At 40.8% G+C, this 19,932-nt stretch overlaps 1 protein-coding gene across 7 annotated transcripts in view; it reads right to left on the bottom strand.

Annotated features, from left to right (window-relative positions):
* Positions 1–2,312: 2,312 nt before the first annotated feature.
* Positions 2,313–19,932, bottom strand: part of def8 (differentially expressed in FDCP 8 homolog) — a 60,359-nt gene continuing 42,739 nt past the window's right edge. For all 7 annotated transcript variants that reach the window (XM_085991659.1, XM_085991661.1, XM_085991658.1 and 4 more), the window contains 6 exons: positions 17,168–17,295; positions 15,595–15,708; positions 13,184–13,264; positions 12,849–12,989; positions 11,465–11,574; positions 2,313–6,122 (listed from right to left, as the gene is read on the bottom strand). In XM_085991659.1, the coding sequence (XP_085847785.1) occupies positions 6,029–6,122; positions 11,465–11,574; positions 12,849–12,989; positions 13,184–13,264; positions 15,595–15,708; positions 17,168–17,295 (668 nt within the window). In that variant the 3' untranslated portion in view covers positions 2,313–6,028. The remainder of the gene's footprint in view (positions 6,123–11,464; positions 11,575–12,848; positions 12,990–13,183; positions 13,265–15,594; positions 15,709–17,167; positions 17,296–19,932) is intronic.

Raw genomic sequence — 19,932 nt, 5'->3', positions numbered from 1 at the left:
GAAGGCCAAGTGCCCTTGCTGAAGTGGCCTGTTTGATTTCTAATCTACGTATTAGGTTTCTAATAGTATTAGAATGAGGGTGCTGGGTCAGCTTCTGGTTATGGTCTGTCCACGTAACTCAAAGACAACAATGTGTCAGGGTAGTCGATCCTCTTGCAAGTGAGTTACATTTAGCATTACAGCTTTAACCATCTTTGGGGATTGCTGAAGGTGATTTTTTTTTAAATCTATCATTTCAAGATGAGGGCAAAGTATAAGATTCATTGGCAACCGTTGTTCTACTTTCAGCCCCCATCTTTGCTCCCTCATTTCTAAGCATTCTTAATGAACATGCAGGCTTTTTACACAGCATGGATAATGTCAAACATTTAATGTTCAAATGCTTTTTCCCATTTCCCTGTTAGTTTCTAAATCAAATTATTATTAGAGATCTTGCAGATTCTCTAGAAAAATAACTTACTTGAAGGACACTAAATATGCAGCAATCACATCTGTACACACATCCTGAATGTATGCAAGTTCCTTCCTCATCAGGTCCCTACAACTTGCAACATTGTTGAATATAGAGTTGACCTTCCTGGAATGCGTTCTGCAGACTCCCGCAACTCTCCAGAGCCATTCTTTATGAGCACGCTCTGGCAGTGAATGTCAGAATTGCAGAAGGCAGCACAGTTGAGGTCAATCATGTCCATGTGTGTGTATATTTTTCAGTGTCAATTTTTTGTCTGATGACACTCCTGTGAAGTGCCTTGGGATAATTTGCTATGTTAAAGTTGCTATATAAATGCAAGTCGTTTTGTGTGTGTATATATATTTTAAAAAACTTGCACTTATATAGTGTTTTTGACAAAAAAACATCCCAAGGCACTTCACATATATATGTATAATAATGTTTGTATTGTGCATGTACTTGTCAAACTTCCTCTCGATTTTTGATGACGATTCTATGTTAACATTGGCCCTGAATTTGCGGTAGGTATGTCTGAGTACGCAGTCATATCGCCTTTGAAATTGACCGCAAGTTTGGGATTTCCGCATGCGCCAAATCCCGAACTTGCGATGTCAAGTTCCGACTGCACACAGGCTTCGCTACACGTTTCACCTCCTCCTACAAATCTACGTACTGGCGAAAAGTAGGGCTAATTACCCACCTACTACAAATTAATTACCCTGAAAACTTTTACATCTGCGGCAAACAGGCGCAGGAAGCCTGTTGCACTGCGTGGGGGGGGGGGGGGGGGAAGAGATGAGAAAATTGCATTAATGTTCAGCTAGGCTTCTGCTACAGCCCATAACAATGAGGCACTGGTTCATGTCAGAGCGAATATAAATTTTGAAAGAAACTTTCATTTGTTCGAGTTTGAAAACAGGGCCTTTTTGTGTCACCGTCTTTGATGTCCAAAAGCCTTTTGTAGTTTCGGTTTAATTATTTCCCAACTTCTACTTAGATAGGATTTAATTCACTTTCATGATTTCCTCAGACATTTAAACTCTTGATTTTTGATTATTTAAATTCATCAAAATTTAGTTAGTCTAATAGAGAAGAAGCAAATCCGATACGACTACAAGACTAATTATGGGTTTATGTTGTCATGGCCCAGAATTAAAGGGCCGATATTAATTCAGCTGCATACTTTGTATAAAAAGCATCCTAATGGAGTTTTATGGTTTGAAGGACATCTTCAGTAAAAAGTATCAAGACTTTTCGGTGTTTGATCGAATTCTATTAATGTTGAAATCTTGGTTTGTGAATTAAATACTATTGCAATGATCATAATTTAATAAAAAAATAGCATTTCTAGCTGCTAAATTATTTAAAATGAGTTGTGGGCAAATCAGCAATCTCCTCTGTTTGGCTAAGAGTCAGGCAGTGAAAGGAGCACCGCCCTCCGTGATCCCGGGTTCGCATACGCACAACAGTGTGCTCCTGGGATCCGTGGGGCACTACGCGACACACAACTCCGCAGCATTAGAAAGCAACTTCTCAAAGGGGGATTCGCACGAGGCAAGTGCGAATTTTGTTCGGATGTCGGCGGCATACTCCATAGCTATTGAAACTGCCTAAGTAAACGTTCAGAATGGAAACCGTGTGTGTAAAGCATTGCCAGTAATGGTGCAGTTGCAGGCTATGGCCACTGGGGAGTGCAGTGGAGTGAGTTTCTGAAATTTCTCTCCCAACTTGATCATCTTATAAACAAAATTCATAAATTCCACAATGCCACAGGCTATAAAATTTCAGCTTTCATTTGGATTGAGTAATATCAAAAGCCCAGAATTTTGAACACCGGTTCAATGAAAGAAATGAACAAACCTTGAAATAATAAATTTATTAAATATTTAATCAGCACATTACAAGAAATGGTCATTAGTGTAATTTAAGCACCAGATACAGTATATTTAAAAAAGGAACAATACACAGATCTTTTTTGATTATGTATATGCAAAGTAAATTACATTAAAACTACCCAAGATTATGATTATATAATCTCAGGTAGTTTATATACACACACGTATAATTAATAAACATGCCAAGAACCGTCATCATTTTTTAACAAGAGGGAAAAAATTGGAGTTCTGTAATAGTCTTCAAGAGTTGATATTTTAAAGTTGGCTGTCCCAAGAACTGTTATTGTATGAAAAGTACTTGTACTTTCTAAATACCACTACTGCAAGTACATTTCCAATTACTCACTTTTTTGGTCAAATTTAATACTAGAACCACTGCAGCTTTCTTTTTTATATGCTAAGACCTAAAAAAGAAAAATGATGCAAGTGGTGGAAATGTGCAGCAGGGTGATCAGCTTTTTAAAAAGGAAAAGATAGGCTAATGTTTTGATCACCTTGCACTAGATGTATTAAGTCAAGAATTAACTTGAATAAAAAGAAAAATGCTGGAAATCTGAAATAAAAACAGAAAATGCTAGAATCACTCAGCAGGTCAGGCAGCATCTGTGGAGAAAGGAAAAAAGGTTAAGGCAACATTTCAGGTCTATGACCTTTCGTCATAACCCAACGAAGGAGTCAGAGACCCAAAACATGAACCGAACCTTTGTGCTTTCTCCACAGATGCTGCCTGACCTGCGAGTGTTTGCAGCATTTTCTGTTTTTAATTAACTTCAAATGTTAGCTTATCTTTCTCTTTCAAAAGCTGATCAACCTGCTGGTGCATTACCAGCATTTTCTGTTTTTATCCATAATTTTTCAATGCCAAACAAAGTGGAAGAACTATACAGAGCCATAATCAATTTCCTACATAAACATTCACTGGCCTGTAATTTATTTAATGGATATATTTTCACATGGATACTCCTCTTCAGTACTCCATAGGGTTAAATGAAACAATGGTTGGTCTGATTTTGACGAATAAAAAGCCACAGACATTGCTGCATGTTCCTCTCAAAGACCACTCATTAGGTTGGCCTCTCTTAACTACAAGTTGTATTTGAATTTTAAAAAGACAAACGATTTTTTTAAATTTTTTTTTTAATTTATCTCTTTTTTTTTTAAAGTGCACAAAATGGTGAACGCACAATTTCTTTAAGGAGGAGATCTGAATAGTAATACTTAGGAATTTAAACCTTTTCAAAAGTGCATAATTTAATGTTTAGTGCCTACAAAATTCAGCTTTTGATACAAAAACTTCAATTAGCAGCATGATTCTTTATATAGTAGTGGTGGTAGGAATTCAGAAAAGGACTGTACAGTATTTTAACCATTATATTTTACCTCAGCGTTCATTAGGGGGATAAACCAGCACATCAAGATACGCGAGGTCTAATAAGTGCATCAATTACTTCCCCTCCCTTGTGATAATCTTAAAACAGTTAAAGAAAGTCACAACAATAGACCAAGAAAGGGATTATAGATCATAAGCTCTTTATGCTGAGACAAAGGCATTTCTATTTCTCTTTTGATCTTGTTTTCAACGATTATATCTGCATAATTCCTCAATTATCTAAAAGTCAAATTGTATTATTACCAAGTCCTAGTTAACAATTCAGAAAAATAGCATCAGACTGAAGCGTCAACCTCTAACACTTATTGTAATAAATGTATTTTTACCCCCAACCCAGATCGTCAAAGTCAATGTAGATGGCAGAAGAGTCATTGTTATAGAACTGACCATTAGTATACTTATTTCATCAGGTATACCAAGCCAACTTGTTTGTTTATTATTTCACATCCCTCTTTCCTATTGAATAACCAGAATCCTTTGCTTGGGCAAAACATTACTGGTAAAATCTGCAACAAAAGGGGTAAATACCCAGGGTGAGCACCATGGCCCCTGGTTGGCTGCTATTTCAAGCTTCTAATTAGCTGACTCAAAAAAAAAACTAACCGAATATTTCAAAAGGAATACAGATGATCCAAAGTTGATTTCCGAATGTTCAGCTGTGATCAATATGGTACAGTTTTTCATTAAACTAGCAAATTCTATTGGGAATTATAACATAGCATGGATTACATTAGTTCTTCTTTCTCTCCAGCAAAAATGCAACGGGTCCAACAATGTCAAGGTATTTGGTTTAACAAAATGATTACTGGTTTATCAATATTTTCAGCAAGATTGAAATTAAAATCCAGATGTCCATTTCAGATCACAATACTGTAGCAATGTGCAGAACAATATTTTGTGCCAGACTCAGTCAACCCATACCTGAGCCAGAGAGACCTGTAGTATTCAAAGGCATTGTTGATGATTGCCTGGCCAGCCTCACTCACTAATAGACCATGGAGTACTAGACCAGAAACTAGATTCTTCAAATTCAGGCCCAAAAAAGTACTGTAAGCAAATGCCCCAACAGGTGGTCCTGGCTGGACAAACAACAGGAACCCTACCAGTACTTTGTAGGCTGTACCAAAAGTACCCGTGCAGAATCGGGGGTCCGCCAACCTCCTGAGCTTACGTAAATGGACTGTACCACCCTCTAGATTAGATGAGCTTGGTTTGGGGACTCAAACATTGTATAGTAATGAGCTTTCTGTGACTGACATTCATGTTTAATCAGCTTGCTCCATCAGATGCATCATTGCCCACAGTCCAATGCTGCGCAGGATTAATTATTTTGATACTAGTGCTGACTCACCACAAGGCATTTTCATCCTCCATTCCTACACGTAGGCTGAGGACACTGGCTCACTAAAGCAGCAGTTTTTCTGTTTCCAAATGGAACACAATTCCACTGTGCTCACTCTCCACTCCTTCCTTTCACACAGTACAGTTTCTAGCTTCTGAACCAAAGAACCAGGATTTGTTAATGCTGCTATCTGAAATGCAAACAGGCCCAGATCTAGAATGACTTGCCAGTTAAAAATCTGGTCCATCAATCTTGAAGGTAGATGTAACAGAGTACAAGTTATTACAGAGTAGCATTTCTTCCTTTGTCAATTTACTGGACTGATGTCAGGTGGGCAGAAAATAAAAAAAAGGGCAGTATTACTAACATTTTGTCTTCATCCCGATGATGTGATAAGGCTCTATATAACTGCAAGCTTTTTCTTAATGAATCCTCTCACAAAGTAGAGAATCCTTTTCCTAGAATCCATTTAAATGTGCAGTGAATGTGTCTGCAGTCAATCAGATGTAAACATATTATAACAAAATTGAAATACATTTTAAATAGAAAGTGCTCAGGAAGAAATGTATATAAAAGTGCACTCCTCTTGGTATTATGCTGGTCAGATTTGACAGACCATTAAAAGATCTAAGAACGCACCTTTCAAAAAAGCTACTCTTATTTTAATTTCTGTAACTGCTGCTTGGATTCACTGGGGAAGCTGCCTTTTTAGCCCTTCATTGACTGTACTTGGACTTAAAATTCAGGAACATTTTTCAATTTCTTATATGTTCACTTAATTCAGGTCTCAATGCCTCTACTACAATTTTTGGTCCACTGATAGACTTAAACAACTCCATTGTTAACATCTACATGATCTTTCCACGCAGTTCAGCTTAGTGAGCTGGCAGGAAATGAAACGATCAGGATCACAAAAGTCCCGGTTGACAATTCTTCATTTGGGCTTGGTTTCAGTCTGGGTGAGTGGGTCCAATTTGGGATTGTCTTCTCATCGACAGCCGTGGACACCTTGGACACGTGGTGGAATTGTCATAATAACAATCTCTGCGAATAAAATTAAAAAAAGCATTCGCTATTGTAACGTACTAGTTAGAGAAATGTAATTACTGCAAATCAAACTCAATAGAATGCCTACAGATAAAACAGGGCTGCGTAATGATCTACATGAAATAGCATGGGGACATAGATATGCACAGGAACGGAAAAGGCCACTGCGGTGATCAGGCTGGTCCCAAAGCTCAAAATATACCATTTGTTTCTCTCCTCCAACCTCTCAGGGCAGTCTGTTTTGCAAGCTATTGCCCTTTGCAATTATATTCTATTCCTCTGGCTATACACTCCAGTACACTAATATTTTAATCACTAGAACTCACTTTTATTCTTGCTGCTGAAGATGTAATATCAGCTCCAGTTATCATGGACTCTTTTCTCCCTTTTCCCTTATCTTTAAAAGCACAAAATGACGTGATAGCTGTACAAATGACTCCTGGATACAATAAACCTGTATTTAGTTTCATTTTCTTTCCTGCCCCCTCCCTCATCTGCGTAGCATTTAAAAAAAATTATTCATTGATGGGATGTGGGCGTCGCTGGCTGGCTAGGCCTGCATTTAGTGCCCATCCCTAATTGCCCTCGAGAAGATGGTGGTGAGCCGCCTTCTTGAACCGCTGCAGTCCATATGGTGTAGGTACACCCACAATGCTGTTAGGAAGGGAGTTCCAGGATTTTGGCCCAGCGACAGTGAAGGAACGACGATACAGGTCCAAGTCAGGATGGTGTGTGGCTTGGAGGGGAACTTGTAGGTGGTGATGTTCCCATGCATCTGCTGCCCTTGTCCTTCTAAGTGGTAGAGGTCACGGGTTTGGAAGGTGCTGTTGAAGGAGCTTTGGCGAGTTGCTGCAGTGCATCTTGTAGATGGTACACACTGCAGCCACAGTGCGCCGGTGGTGGAGGGCGTGAATGTTGAAGATGGATGGAGTGCCAATCAAGCGGGCTGCTTTATCCTGAATGGTGTCGAGCTTCGTGTTGTTGGAGCTGCACTCATCCAGGCAAGTGGAGAGTATTCCATCACACTCCTGACTTGTGTAAGAAGTCACACAACACCAGGTTATAGTCCAACAGTTTTATTTGAAATCACAAGCTTTTGGAGCGCTGCTCCTTCATCAGGTGAAGTGGAGAGATGCATAAAGACACAGCTTATATAGTCAGAGAATAATGCCAGATGATTACAGGTAATCTTTCTAACTGCCATTTATCACACCTCGGCAGAGAGATAATCACAGCAATCAAAGGTGTGAATGGTGTCCAAACAGGTTAGTCAGGAAAACATTACATCAAAGAACAATGAGGTGGGGTCACAAGGGGTGAAATGTTGCAGATGCTGGGGTCTGTATGAAAAAGACAAAAAAACATTTTTTTTGCTGGAAATCACAGCAGGTCCGGCCGCATCTGTGTAGAGAGAACAAGCCAACGACGACTCGAGCCTGGGTGACCCTACGTCAGGTGGGGTTACATGTAGCATGACATGAACCCAAGATCCCAGTTGAGGCCGTCCTCATGAGTACGGAACTTGGCTATCAGTTTCTGCTCGACGATTTTGCGTTGTCGTGCGTCTCGAAGGCCGCCTTGGAGCATGCTTACACGAAGATCGGAGGCGGAATGTCCTTGACTGCCACGTTAAAGAAGCCATCCCCTATGGACAAGCCCTGTGAATACCCAGGATCTGCTCAGACGAGGAGGAACGCGATGGACACCTACAGACGCTAAAAGACGCCCTTGTAAGAACGGGATATGATGCTCGACTCGTCGATCGACAGTTCCGACGGGCCAGTGAAAAATCGCATAGACCTCCTCAGAAGACAAACACAGGACACAACCGAGTACCCTTCGTCGTCCAGTACTTCCCCGGAGCGGAGAAACTACGCCATGTTCTTCGCCGCCTTCAACATGTCATCGATGACGACAAACACCTCGCTAAGGCCATCCCCACGCCTCCACTACTCGCCTTCAAACAGCCGCCTAACCTCAAACAGACCATTGTTCGCAGCAAATTACCCAGCTTTCAGGAGAACAGCGACCACGACACAACTCTGCAAGACATGCCAGATCATCAACACAGATACCATCATCACACGTGAGGACACCACCCACCAGGTACATACTCATGTGACTCGGCCAACGTTGTCTACCTCATACGTTGCAGGAAAGGATGCCCCGGAGCATGGTACATCGGCGAGACCATGCAGACACTGCGACAACAGATACCGCGCAACAATCGCCAGGCAGGAGTGTTCCCTCCCAGTCGGGGAACACTTCAGCAGTCAAGGACATTCAGCCTCCGATCTTCGGGTAAGCATTCTCCAAGGTGGCCTTCAAGACACACAACGCAAAATCGTCGAGCAAAAACTGATAGCCAAGTTCCGCACTCATGAGGACGGCCTCAACCGGGATCTTGGGTTCATGTCATGCTACATGTAACCCCACCTGACGTAGGGTCACCCAGGCTCGAGTCATCATTGGCTTGTTCTCTCTACACAGCTGCAGCCGGACCTGCTGGGATTTCCAGCAAAAAAAGTTTTTTTGCCTGTTTTTTATTTTTCATACAGACCCCAGCATCTGCAACATTTCACCCCTTGTGACCCCACCTCATTGTTCTTTGATGTAATGTTTTCCTGACTAACCTGTTTGGACACCATTCACACCTTTGATTGCTGTGATTATCTCTCTGCCGAGGTGTGATAAATGGCAGTTAGAAAGATTACCTGTAATCATCTGGCATTATTCTCTGACTATATAAGCTGTGTCTTTATGCATCTCTCCACTTCACCTGATGAAGGAGCAGCGCTCCAAAAGCTTGTGATTTCAAATAAAACTGTTGGACTATAACCTGGTGTTGTGTGACTTCTTACATTTGTCCACCCCAGTCCAACACCGGCATCTCCACACCATGACTCCTGACTTGTGCCTTGTAGATGGTGGAAAGGCTTTGGGGAGTCAGGTGAGACACTCGCTGCAGAATTCCCAGCCTCTGGCCTGCTCTTGTAGCCACAGTATTTATATGGCTGGTCCAGTTCAGTTTCTGATCAATGGTAACCCCCAGGATGTTGATAGTGGGGGATTCAGCGATGGTAATGCCATTGAATGTCAAGGGGAGATGGTTAGAGTCTCGCTTGTGGGAGATGGTCATTGCCTGGCACTTGTGTGGTGCGAATGTTACTTGCCACTTGTCAGCCCAAGTCTGAATGTTGTCCAGGTCTTGATGCATATGGACACGGACTGCGTCAGTATCGGACGAGTCTCGAATGGTGCTGAACAGTGTGCAATCATCAGCGAACATCCCCACTTCTGACCTTATGATGGAGGGAAGGTCATTGATGAAACAGCTGAAGATGGTTGGGCCTAGGACACTGCCCTGAGGAACTCCTGCAGTGATGTCATGTGATTGAGAACAACCACAGCCAACTTCCTTTGTGCTAGGTATGATTCCAACCAATGGAGAGTTTTCCCCTCGATTCCCATTGACTTCAGTTTTGCTAGGGCTCCTTGATGCCACACTCGATCAAATGCTGCCTTGATGTCAAGGGTAGTCACTCTCACCTCACCTCACCTCGAGTTCAGCTCTTTTGTCCATGTTTGGACCAAGGCTGTAATGAGGTCAGGAGCTGAGTGGCCCTGGCAGAACCCAAACTGGGAGTCAGCATTCTACAAAACAGACAAAGAAAATGCGATACCACGAAGAAAAAGATTAAGAAACAATAAACTGAAAAAGGAAAAATATCATCCTTCTGAAGAAATAGCTGGATCCTGCTGAACTTTTATGGATCTTTAATTCATGACACTCCCTGGTGTATCTGGGTGGCTGGTCACGAGTGCTAGCAGCAGCCTGGGAACAGGCTGTGCATCTGTCCTCCTGTCTTCTGGCATCAGGTCAAGCAGATGAAAAACAGGGATTGATTGAAAAGGTCAGAAATGAAAAGAGTAAACGTATCTGAATAATGTGACTAAGATAACAGCATTAGTTACATTAGGAGGTTACATTCAATCACAGCAGAATACTCCCCCAAGACAGTTACAAATTCAGAAGGCCATTCGGTCAATCTGAATTCATCCATCTTGGAATATACTAAGTTCCTTGTATTTCTTCAAAGATTCTGGAGTTTTTGCCTCCACTACTCTTCTTGGAAGTCTATTTCACAGGTTGATCACTCAGAGTAAAGAAGAATTTCCTGACATGTCCTAAATTTTCCTTTTACTAGTTTGAATCTATGTCCTCTTGTTCTACTCTTGCTATTTAACAGTAATATTCCAGATTTACCATTTCAATTACTGTAACTTTCTTAAATACCTCGATAAAGATCACTCAGACACATCATTTCAAGGCTGAAAAACCCAAGTTCTTCCAGTCTTTCCTCATAACTCAGACCTTTGACTATGGATCAGCCTTCAGCCTTGTGGCTCTTCTTTGCACAGTCTTCAGTGCTGGAACATCTCGCTCGTGTCTCAGCGACCAGAACTGGACACCGTACTCAAGGGGCAGCCTCAGCAGAGCGCTGTACACTTTAGTTGCAACTTCCCGACTTGTTTTCTACTGCTTTGGCTACAGTAGTTTAACGTTCGATTGGCTTTGTCGATTGCTACTCTGCACTGGTTGGACATGTTGACCGTTGAGTATACTCAAGACTCATTGGTCTCTTTTGGCTTCATATTTAGCTATTTCAACACCATTCAAGATGTGCATGTGTCACTTAATAGTGCTTCCTATGTGCAGTACATTTATCGGCATTAAATATCATGTCATTTTTCTGCCCACTTACATATTTTATCCAATACATTCTGTAATTTCAGAGAAACCTCCCCTTAGTTTATGATCTGCAAATTTGACCAAGCTCTATTGAGTTTTTGAATCTAGAATATTTGTATAAATCAGAAACAGCAGTGGTCCCAACACCAACCCTTGGGCCCATCTTGGTCTCATTTGCTTAGTCTGAACTTGGGTTAAGAATATATTTATCCTGCAAGCTCAGCATTATACATTTTTAAAAGTTTCATGTCCTCTACTTAAGTTTTGTTCAGCAACCTACTCCAATCCATTTGTTTGTTATTTCCTCATTTCTTTCTTGACAGCCGTTCTACTGGTAGCGTCCTTCAATCAATTCATGGGTTGGCAATACTAGCAGAGAGTTCCAATACACTTCTCACTTAAAAGAAAAATGAAGTGCCAGTCCAGTAATAACCCCATCCGAATAGAAATTCCTTGACCCAGGATAAATCATGGGTCAAGCTTCAAATTTAAGAGTTTGAAATTGACACCTACTGTGTAATTGGGCCCGAATATCTACACCAACCAGGAAGTGAAGCAAACATTACCTGGAGTTCTTTGTACCAACCTGTGGAATACAGCAGAACAATCCTGGCACACGGAGGTGTGGCTGTCGAATGGAAAGAGTACATCTCCCTCTTTGCACAACTCGCAGACAAAACCTTTAGCCTGACATCGCTGCAAAAGAAGCCACAGAATCAAAAGGTTTATTTACAGCTACCTGTATCTGTAAACTCAGCAGCTCCACATGTTGACCCAATTCATCATTTTAAAACACAGCTTAATAACATTGTTGGAATAAAGAATTTGCAGAGTTATTGTAACATTTTTTTTAAGAGATTGAAAACATGTTTACCTACAGATACATCATGTGGAATACTACTGACTGGAACTTTTTCAATAAGTTTGTTTAACACATGAAAAAGTATTCATTGAATAGAAAATTACTACACAATGAAAGTAGACAGGTGAAAATTAAGAAGTCAAAAGTTGCAAATGCACAATTATATTAGATATTTTGTTGCAGAAATCATTTAAGCAAAACTAATGGGTAATGATTGGGCTGTCATTCTTGGACTGGCAATCATAAGTAGTTTAGCACTCAGACCACTAGTGATTAAATATGCAATGGTTTGCAGGCTATTCAAACATTTGGAGGGAGGATATCAGCACTGAGCCTGATCCTGTACTCCTCCCAATGCTTACACGTGCATACCTCTAGCAGGGACTACTGGCTGACGATCAGGAATGGGGTTCACACTATTGTAATGCCTCTACCACCACCCCAGCTTAAATCAAGCAACACAGTCCAAGCTGTAGATCAACCTGGGATCTCGGTGGTCCACATGACTCAGATTTTCACTGCCTTATCCAGCGGAGCCATTGAGGGAGCATAACCAGCACTACTGATGAAAATGTTAAATTAGGCCGAGAGTATAATGCAGCAAAGGCAGCTGTATAATTAGTAATAAAGGCAAAATACAGCAGATGCTGGAAATCTCTCCACAGATGCTGCCTGGCCTGCTGAGTATTTCCAGCATTTTCTGTTTATATATACACACATAATTGGTTAGATATTTAAGCAAAATATTTCACCGTTCTATTGAAAAAAATCAAAGCATGACAGGCAAGACCCAATGCACCTCCTTATTGCTCTTAAGTAACACGATTAACAATTATGTGAATTAGGTGACAGAAAACTGTAAACAGCAAAAATGTTTGGATTTTCAAGTCCTCTTTTTGAAAAACAATGTTAAAATGTGACATAAAAAAGACACCACACTGAGAACTAATACTCTAATGCTCTTTAAAGAGGCACAATAATGTGCAAAACTTTTCTATGCATGGCGGTTGGGGGATGTGCTGTTTGCAACTAAAATACTTTACCCGTCTCCCCTTTGAAGACTGATGTAACCTTAAAGAGCTCCTCAACAGTAAAAGTCTGACTGTACCTCACAGTCCAGTTTGATGTGCTTTGCAAAGATGGTGTGGATTTCAGTTAAAGTGCAGCTCAGGCGCCCAGTGGCAATGTCAATTAAATCCTGTAAAGAATACATTTCATCGTTTTCCACAAAGTGCTGTCGATCCTGTAACTGCAAATGCAAACATTTAGATGTACACTGATCATATCCATCTCTGTGGCAGAAATTATGTATTTTTTCCTACAACTTCAATTTCAAAATAGGCAATTTGGACCAAAATGCTGATTTTGTTTTCACTTTTGAAATCAATATTACAGCATACAATATCACTTATGGACACGGCTCTGATGACAGGATAAACTAACCTGCAGCAACAGCCTAGCCTCCATTGCCTCCTTACACGTGATGAAATAGGGTTTCATCAACAGGATGTCTTGTCGGAGTTTCTGCAGGCAGAAACCAAAAGGCAATACGTGTAACTAACTAAACAATTTTAACATGCATGCATTTCACTCCTTCAAGATCAGTTCACAGAAAATTTTCAGTAAGTTTCAATAGGATTTATACAATAAAGTGAAGAGAAAATAACGTAGTGGAGAGTGGAACTTTTAAAATCAAAAACAAATTCTACTCCGTTTAACATTTCAGCACACTCACAAAATACTCTGCCAAATGTCCCGGACAGAGTGTTCAAACAGGCTAAATTCTCTATCTTTCCCCCACCCCCAAACCCAAGGGAAGAAGTACGACTGACACTGTTTTCATTATGCCATGCATTCTGGAAAAAAAAAAAATCTTACTAGGACAGGTTCTGTAGATACCCTGAAAATTCTAACAAAGGAAGACTAACTTTTAAATTCTGTGAAAAGTCTTCAAGGACAGCACTGAAGTACAAGGAGCAAATGACTAGATTCTTTTCTTGTTCAATAACTGATTTTCACGCTATGTCAAATTATCATAGAATCATAGCATGATATAGCACAGGATGCCGCCATTCAGCCCATTGTGCTTGTGCTGGCTCTTTGGTAGGGCTATCCAATTAAACCCACTCCTCTGCTCTTCCGCATAGCCATGTGAATGTTTTCCCTTCAAGCATTTATCCAATTTTCTTTTGAATGTTACTACTGAATCTGTTTCCACCACCCTTTCAGGCAGAGCATTCCAGATTACAACTCGCTGTGTAAAAAAAATGTTTCCTCACGTTGCCTCTGGTTCTTTTACCAATCACCTTAAATCTGGGTCCTCTGGTTACCGACCCTTCTGCCACTGGAAACAGCTTCTCCTCATTTACCCTATCAAAGTCATTCATGATTTTGAACACCTCTAGCAAATCTGCTCTTAACCTTCTCTGCTCCAAGGAGAACAACCCCAGCTTCTCCAGTCACTCCATACACTGGAACTGAAGTCCCTCATGCCCGACACCATTCTAGTAAATCTCCTGTGCACCCTCTCCAAGGCCTTGACATCCTTCCTAAAGTGTGATGCCCAGAATTGAACACAATACTCCAGCTGAGGCCTAACCAGTGTTTTATAAAGGTTTAGCATAACTTCCTTGCTTTTGTATTCTATTCCTCTATTAATAAAGCCAAGGATCCCATGTTTTTAAAAAAATATATAAACAGCCTTTTCAACTTGTCCTGCCACCTTCAAAGATTTGTGGACATACACTTTCAGATCGCTCGGTTCCTGCATGCCCCGTTAAAATTATACCATTTAGTTCATATTGCCTCTCCTCATTCTTAACAAAATGGATCACCTCTTAAATTTCATCTGCCATGTGTCTGCCCATTTTACCAGTCTGTCCATATCCTCCTGCAGTCTGTTACTGTCCTCCTCATTTCCCAGTTTTGTATCATTGGCGCACACTTTGAAATTATTCCCTGTATACCCAAGTCCAGGCCATTATTATATATCAGAAAGAGCAGTGGTCCGAATATCAACCCCTGGGGAACGCCACTGTATACTTCCCTCCAGTCTGAAAAACCATTCACCACGACTCTTTGCTTTTTGTCCCTTAGCCAACATTGTACCAATGCTGCCGCTGTCCCTTTAATCCCATGAACTTTAATTTTGCTAACAAGTCCATTATGTGGTACTTTGTCAAATGCCTTTTGAAAGTCCATATGCACATCAACCGCACTACCCTCATCAACCCACTGTTACTTCAGCAAGGAACTCAATCAAGTTAGTCAAATAAGATTTGCCTTTAACAAATCTATGCTGACTTTCATTTATTAGTTCATACTTATCCAAATGCCAATTCATTCTGCCCTGGATTATTGTCTCCAAGTTTCCTCACACGTTAGGCTGACTGGCCTGTAGTTGCCAGGTTTACCCCTCACCCCTTTTTTAAACAGGGGTGTAACATTTGCAATCCTCCAGTCCTCTGGCACTACCCCCCTATCCAAGGAGGATTCGAAGACTGTGGCCAGAGCCTCTGCAATTTCCACCCTTACTTCCCTCAGTAACCTAGGATGCATCCTCTCGGAGCCGCCAACCTTTTGAGTATATCTTCTTTAAATGGGAAATATCTGAGGTATAAACTGTTAGTAAAAATAGCTTTGAGAATTTAAAATTGCTTGAATATTGGCATAAGTGTCATGTGTCGAATCACTGATTTGTAATTGGAGGGTCTGTACAATTCTCCCCAATATTTATATTATTTTCTAGTTAGTACCTTTAGTAACATGCACTTCTGGCTGAATTTAATCAATAGAAAGCAGGCTTATTTGTTGCACATGCTCAAGTGTAAAGTGTACACTGGATCTAGGCGTACCCGAATTTCCACCAGTTCCTCCACATAATTGAATAGAAGTGGATTAATCGCTTTAAGTTTCAGTACTGGCCGGGATATCATCAGTGTGAGGTACCTCATACTATAGCGGCACACCTAATGAGAAGGGCAAGGAAAGGAAAAAAAATAAATCAGGTACAGTCCCAAGTAGCAATGGCAGATGAACCATCTGCAGTCAGGTCTCCTGCTGCATATAGAAGCCTCAAGTTTAAATGTATTCACATCCTTTCAGGTAATGCATCAAAACAGCCTATGTTGGTACCATTTTCACACAGTTCACACAATGAGACCACAACAGACCTTGGACTACACTGTTGCTATGATAGATCGAAGATCTGTCTTAGTTAAAATCAAATACTTTATTTTTTATATTTCTTTACGGGAATACGTAGATTGGTAGTATTGTGAAGAGTTTAAATATCTCCCTTACATTCTGAAGGATGCCTGTTCTTTTGTATTGGGGAAATGTACGTCTTGACTAAGGTGTTAGTGTCACTTTAAATACCTCACCCTAACCAGGTGGATTGCGAAACAAATATCACAGCTGACTACCTTTATTGGTGCTAGCCAACCCAGCATGGAGGAAGACCATCACTCATTAAATCAAATATGATGTTCTAGAAGTGTAAACATCTCAGGAAAAAATGGTCCAGAAATTCCAGCGTCACTGGACACTGCTTTTATTTGTAGGTTAGCGTAATTGGGAAGGTTACCTTTATTGCATCTTCCTTTGCTCCAGTTCTGACCTCAAAGCAACGAGGGAATATAACTGAAGCTACCTTGATAGTCGGCAACAATCAATCTCTGCTTCACCAGGCAGCAAACAAACTGGGACTAGTGGAACACTCAGTGCCTGGTCCAAAACTTAGAGTTACAAAGAGCGCCAATTGCCCAGAGAGCTAAAGCACACAGTGGTAACTCGCACCATCTCCAGTGCATATCTGAAGGATTCATTGCTCACCCTCTGGCCCGTTATCCCATATTACTTTGCACGAAAAAAGCATTTTGGCTCCTGGGGAATGTGGAAGCAGATTTTGTATGTTAGGCTGTGAAAAACGCTCTGGAGCCCGATCGAATCACAACAGTTGCATTCATCAAGAAAATGTGGGTGTGAGATTATGAGAGTTCATGCATGTAAAAGTTTCCATAAACCAGACAAACTCATCATGATAGTTATTTTAATCATCTGTTGCAGTTTGACCTCATTGATGGCATACCGGGAATCTCTTTCAAAAGCAAAATACTTCCCTTTTTGTATACTGCATCATTTTTTGTTTCATTTAATATTTCTCCAACTATTTGCAAGGAGAGTGAAAGGAGAAAACCTGAAAGTCATGCACATGGATTCGATCATGTAGGCTTATAAGTGCCACACTATACAAGTTACAAGATTAATATATTAAAATAACTGGAATAGCAATTCTGGTTATGGTCAACATAATTTTCTAATGAAACCCTCTTAACTATTTTTCAGTTTCTATCTTCATAGCTGTTACCAGATTGTTCTCCCTCCCAAACAGGAAGGTTGTCTCATCTTCCCACCCAGGACACTCACTCTATGGGTTTCAAAGTCCCAATTGTGTATGACACGTGCAGGGATGACGGCTGCATCATTCCAGTGACAGCTGCTGCAGTAATACTGTCCTGTGTAGTCACACTTTCGCGCTTCAGTAGGCACGCCACCTGAAGTGTAAAACAAAGAGGTGAAAAGAGCATGAGTGGAAGGCAGAAGACTTTTTAAAAAAAATAAAAAAAAAGGTGGAGGCCACAAGCACAAGGGAGAGCCGCCGAGCTGAATCTGAAAGTCATGGCAATTCTTTACATTCCTTTGATAATTTAAAAGATTCCACTAAAAGGCTCATTTTACAAGATAAACTGTATGGGACAAATCTCCGAAATGAGGACCATGAAAGCTCACATTAGACGCCCAAAAGTCAGAAGTTCAAGTACTCTGGTGTCCATTCATCATCAGGTCACAGGACCAGCCAATTAAGTAACATGGCATTACGTTTCAGGGGGGGTGGGGGGTAGAATCTGATATTACAATAATGGAGCTGGTCATGGAGATGTCTGTAGCATAAATCATCCCACCTTCCCAACTGGAGAAATCCCATCCATCTACAGTCAGGTACACTAGAGATTTTCTGCACACATTCCTGGACTATATGAATGCATTTGTGTTTCAGAATTTTACAAAGTGGTGCTGCAGTATATTGTGTATTTATGATATTTACAAGAGCAATGATATGAGTATGTTGCATAGCTGTAACCATCAGTATAGCAGCATTATATGTTGCAGGATCGGGGTGGGTGGGGGGGTGTTGGGTGATGAAAAGGGAATAAAAGTTGGGCAGGCTGCACAGGAGCTATTCCACCTTGTTGAGGGTGTCATTGAATCGGGTCAATATTCCCAGTTCCTAGAGCAGCTGGTGATGTGCTTTCATCTTCCTGCTTCTACCAGGAGAGAGCAGCACGGACTAGGGTGATAGGCATGTGGGACTGTGCGTGGGGTAGGATATGAGCAAAAGTGTCCGGTCTGAATTGGAGTTTGTGCAGGGTGCAACTGTGGCGGTCGGCTAGAAGAGCATTGAAAAACTCTAGGGTGAGGGCTGTGGTCAGAATAGTGAGGCCCAGGAGGCAATGGTTCAGTGGGGTGAATGTTGATTTTAGGTCACCCAGCATCTTTTGCCAGTATGGCTGGATCTTTGGGCACAATCAGAAAAATGTGGCCATCCCTACCACAGCCTCAAATAATCTCATCACCTTCAACAGCTCAAGGTTTGTATGTGGCTCTGCACTAAACTTCCATCCAAAAGTCCCATCATACAATGAATGGTACAAGAAATACTTTCTAGAAGAGGATATTTGACACCTTATGAATGGATTTTCATCTTTATTTTATTCCAAGAATTAGTACCGTCATTACCATACTTTAAAAAAAAAACTGCTTCTGTATCATTATCTATTATTTCTTCGTCAGCTGTGGCTCAGTGGGTAGCACCCTCGCCTCGGAGTCAGAAGGTTGTGGGTTCAAGTCCCACTCCAGGGACTGGAGCACAAAAATTTAGGCCGACACTCCAGTGCAGTACCGAGGGATGCTGCATTGTCAGAGGTGCCGTCTTTCAGATGAGACGTTAAACCGAGGCCCCGTCTACTCTCTCAGGCTGTACGTAAAAGATCCTATGGCACTATTTCGAAGAAGAGCAGGGGAGTTATCCCCGGTGTCCTGGCCAATATTTATCCTTCAAGCAACAATCACTAAAAAACAGATTATCTGGTCATTATCACATTGCTGTGTGCAAATTGGCTGCCACGTTTCCTACATTACAACTGTGACTACACTTCAAAAAAGTAATTCATTGGTTGTAAAGTGCTTTGGGATGTCTGGTGGTCATGAAAGGCGCTATATAAATGCAAGTCTTTCTTTTCTTTTACTTCTAAATACATCTGATTATTAGTGTTAGTCTTTGTTTGACAGTGTAGTATTTAGCCTTTTCATAATAGACACGAGAAGTGGTGGATGTCCATGTGGTTTCCAATGAGTTATAATGTAACTAACTGGAAATTGTCCAGTAACATGCTATTCCACTCAAAGCACGCACAAGGGTGCAAGTTTCAGCTCATGAGGGCTGTTCTGCTTATGGAAACTGCCTTTTTGAACACAACTTAAGTGTTGGGAGAAAAGCAGAAGTGTATACCCAACATTGTTGCTGTTTGTAGATTTTAGTCATTGTGCTATTAAGAGGTGCCAAGGAAGCCACATTTTTCAGTAAGAGGTCTAGGAACATGATCAAAGATTTACCATAACAAAATAAAAATCAACTGGCGTCTTAGGATTTTCTTTGACGAGCCACAATATGGGATTGTAACCTGAAGAGGCCACAAGGAAAATTTAATCTGATCTTCATCACACTTTAAATTATCGACTTACTAAAAAAAATGACAGCCATCTAAGTGTAGTAAATATTGATTCTGCTGAAGTATTCAAGAGGGAATTTAATTAACTGCAGACTTGGCAAGGAGTACAGGAATATAGATTTGGGGCAGGAGACACACAAAATGGCCAGAATTGGATGACTGATCAAAACTGAATGGCTACATGTTCAAAATGTAATTTTACTCCTATTAGATACAAATATAACCAACTACATTTCTCCAGTTGCTTTCAAGTAACATATTGAAGCAGAACCTGAATTGTACAATAGAGGTGGGGTAAAACACGTGAAGACTTCAGGATACAGCTATAACACACACAAAAGCTCAAAAAAAACTTACATTATAAATTTAAAACTGAAAGTTGCAAAACAACAAATCAATTTC

The sequence above is a fragment of the Somniosus microcephalus genome, chromosome 6 (genome assembly GCF_052327205.1).
Source record: "Somniosus microcephalus isolate GS21.2 chromosome 6, FLI_Smic_1.0, whole genome shotgun sequence".
In the NCBI taxonomy this organism is placed as follows: Eukaryota; Metazoa; Chordata; class Chondrichthyes; order Squaliformes; family Somniosidae; genus Somniosus; species Somniosus microcephalus.
The sequence above is the reverse complement of the archived record's forward strand: the minus strand, read 5'-3'. Positions and strand labels throughout refer to the sequence as shown.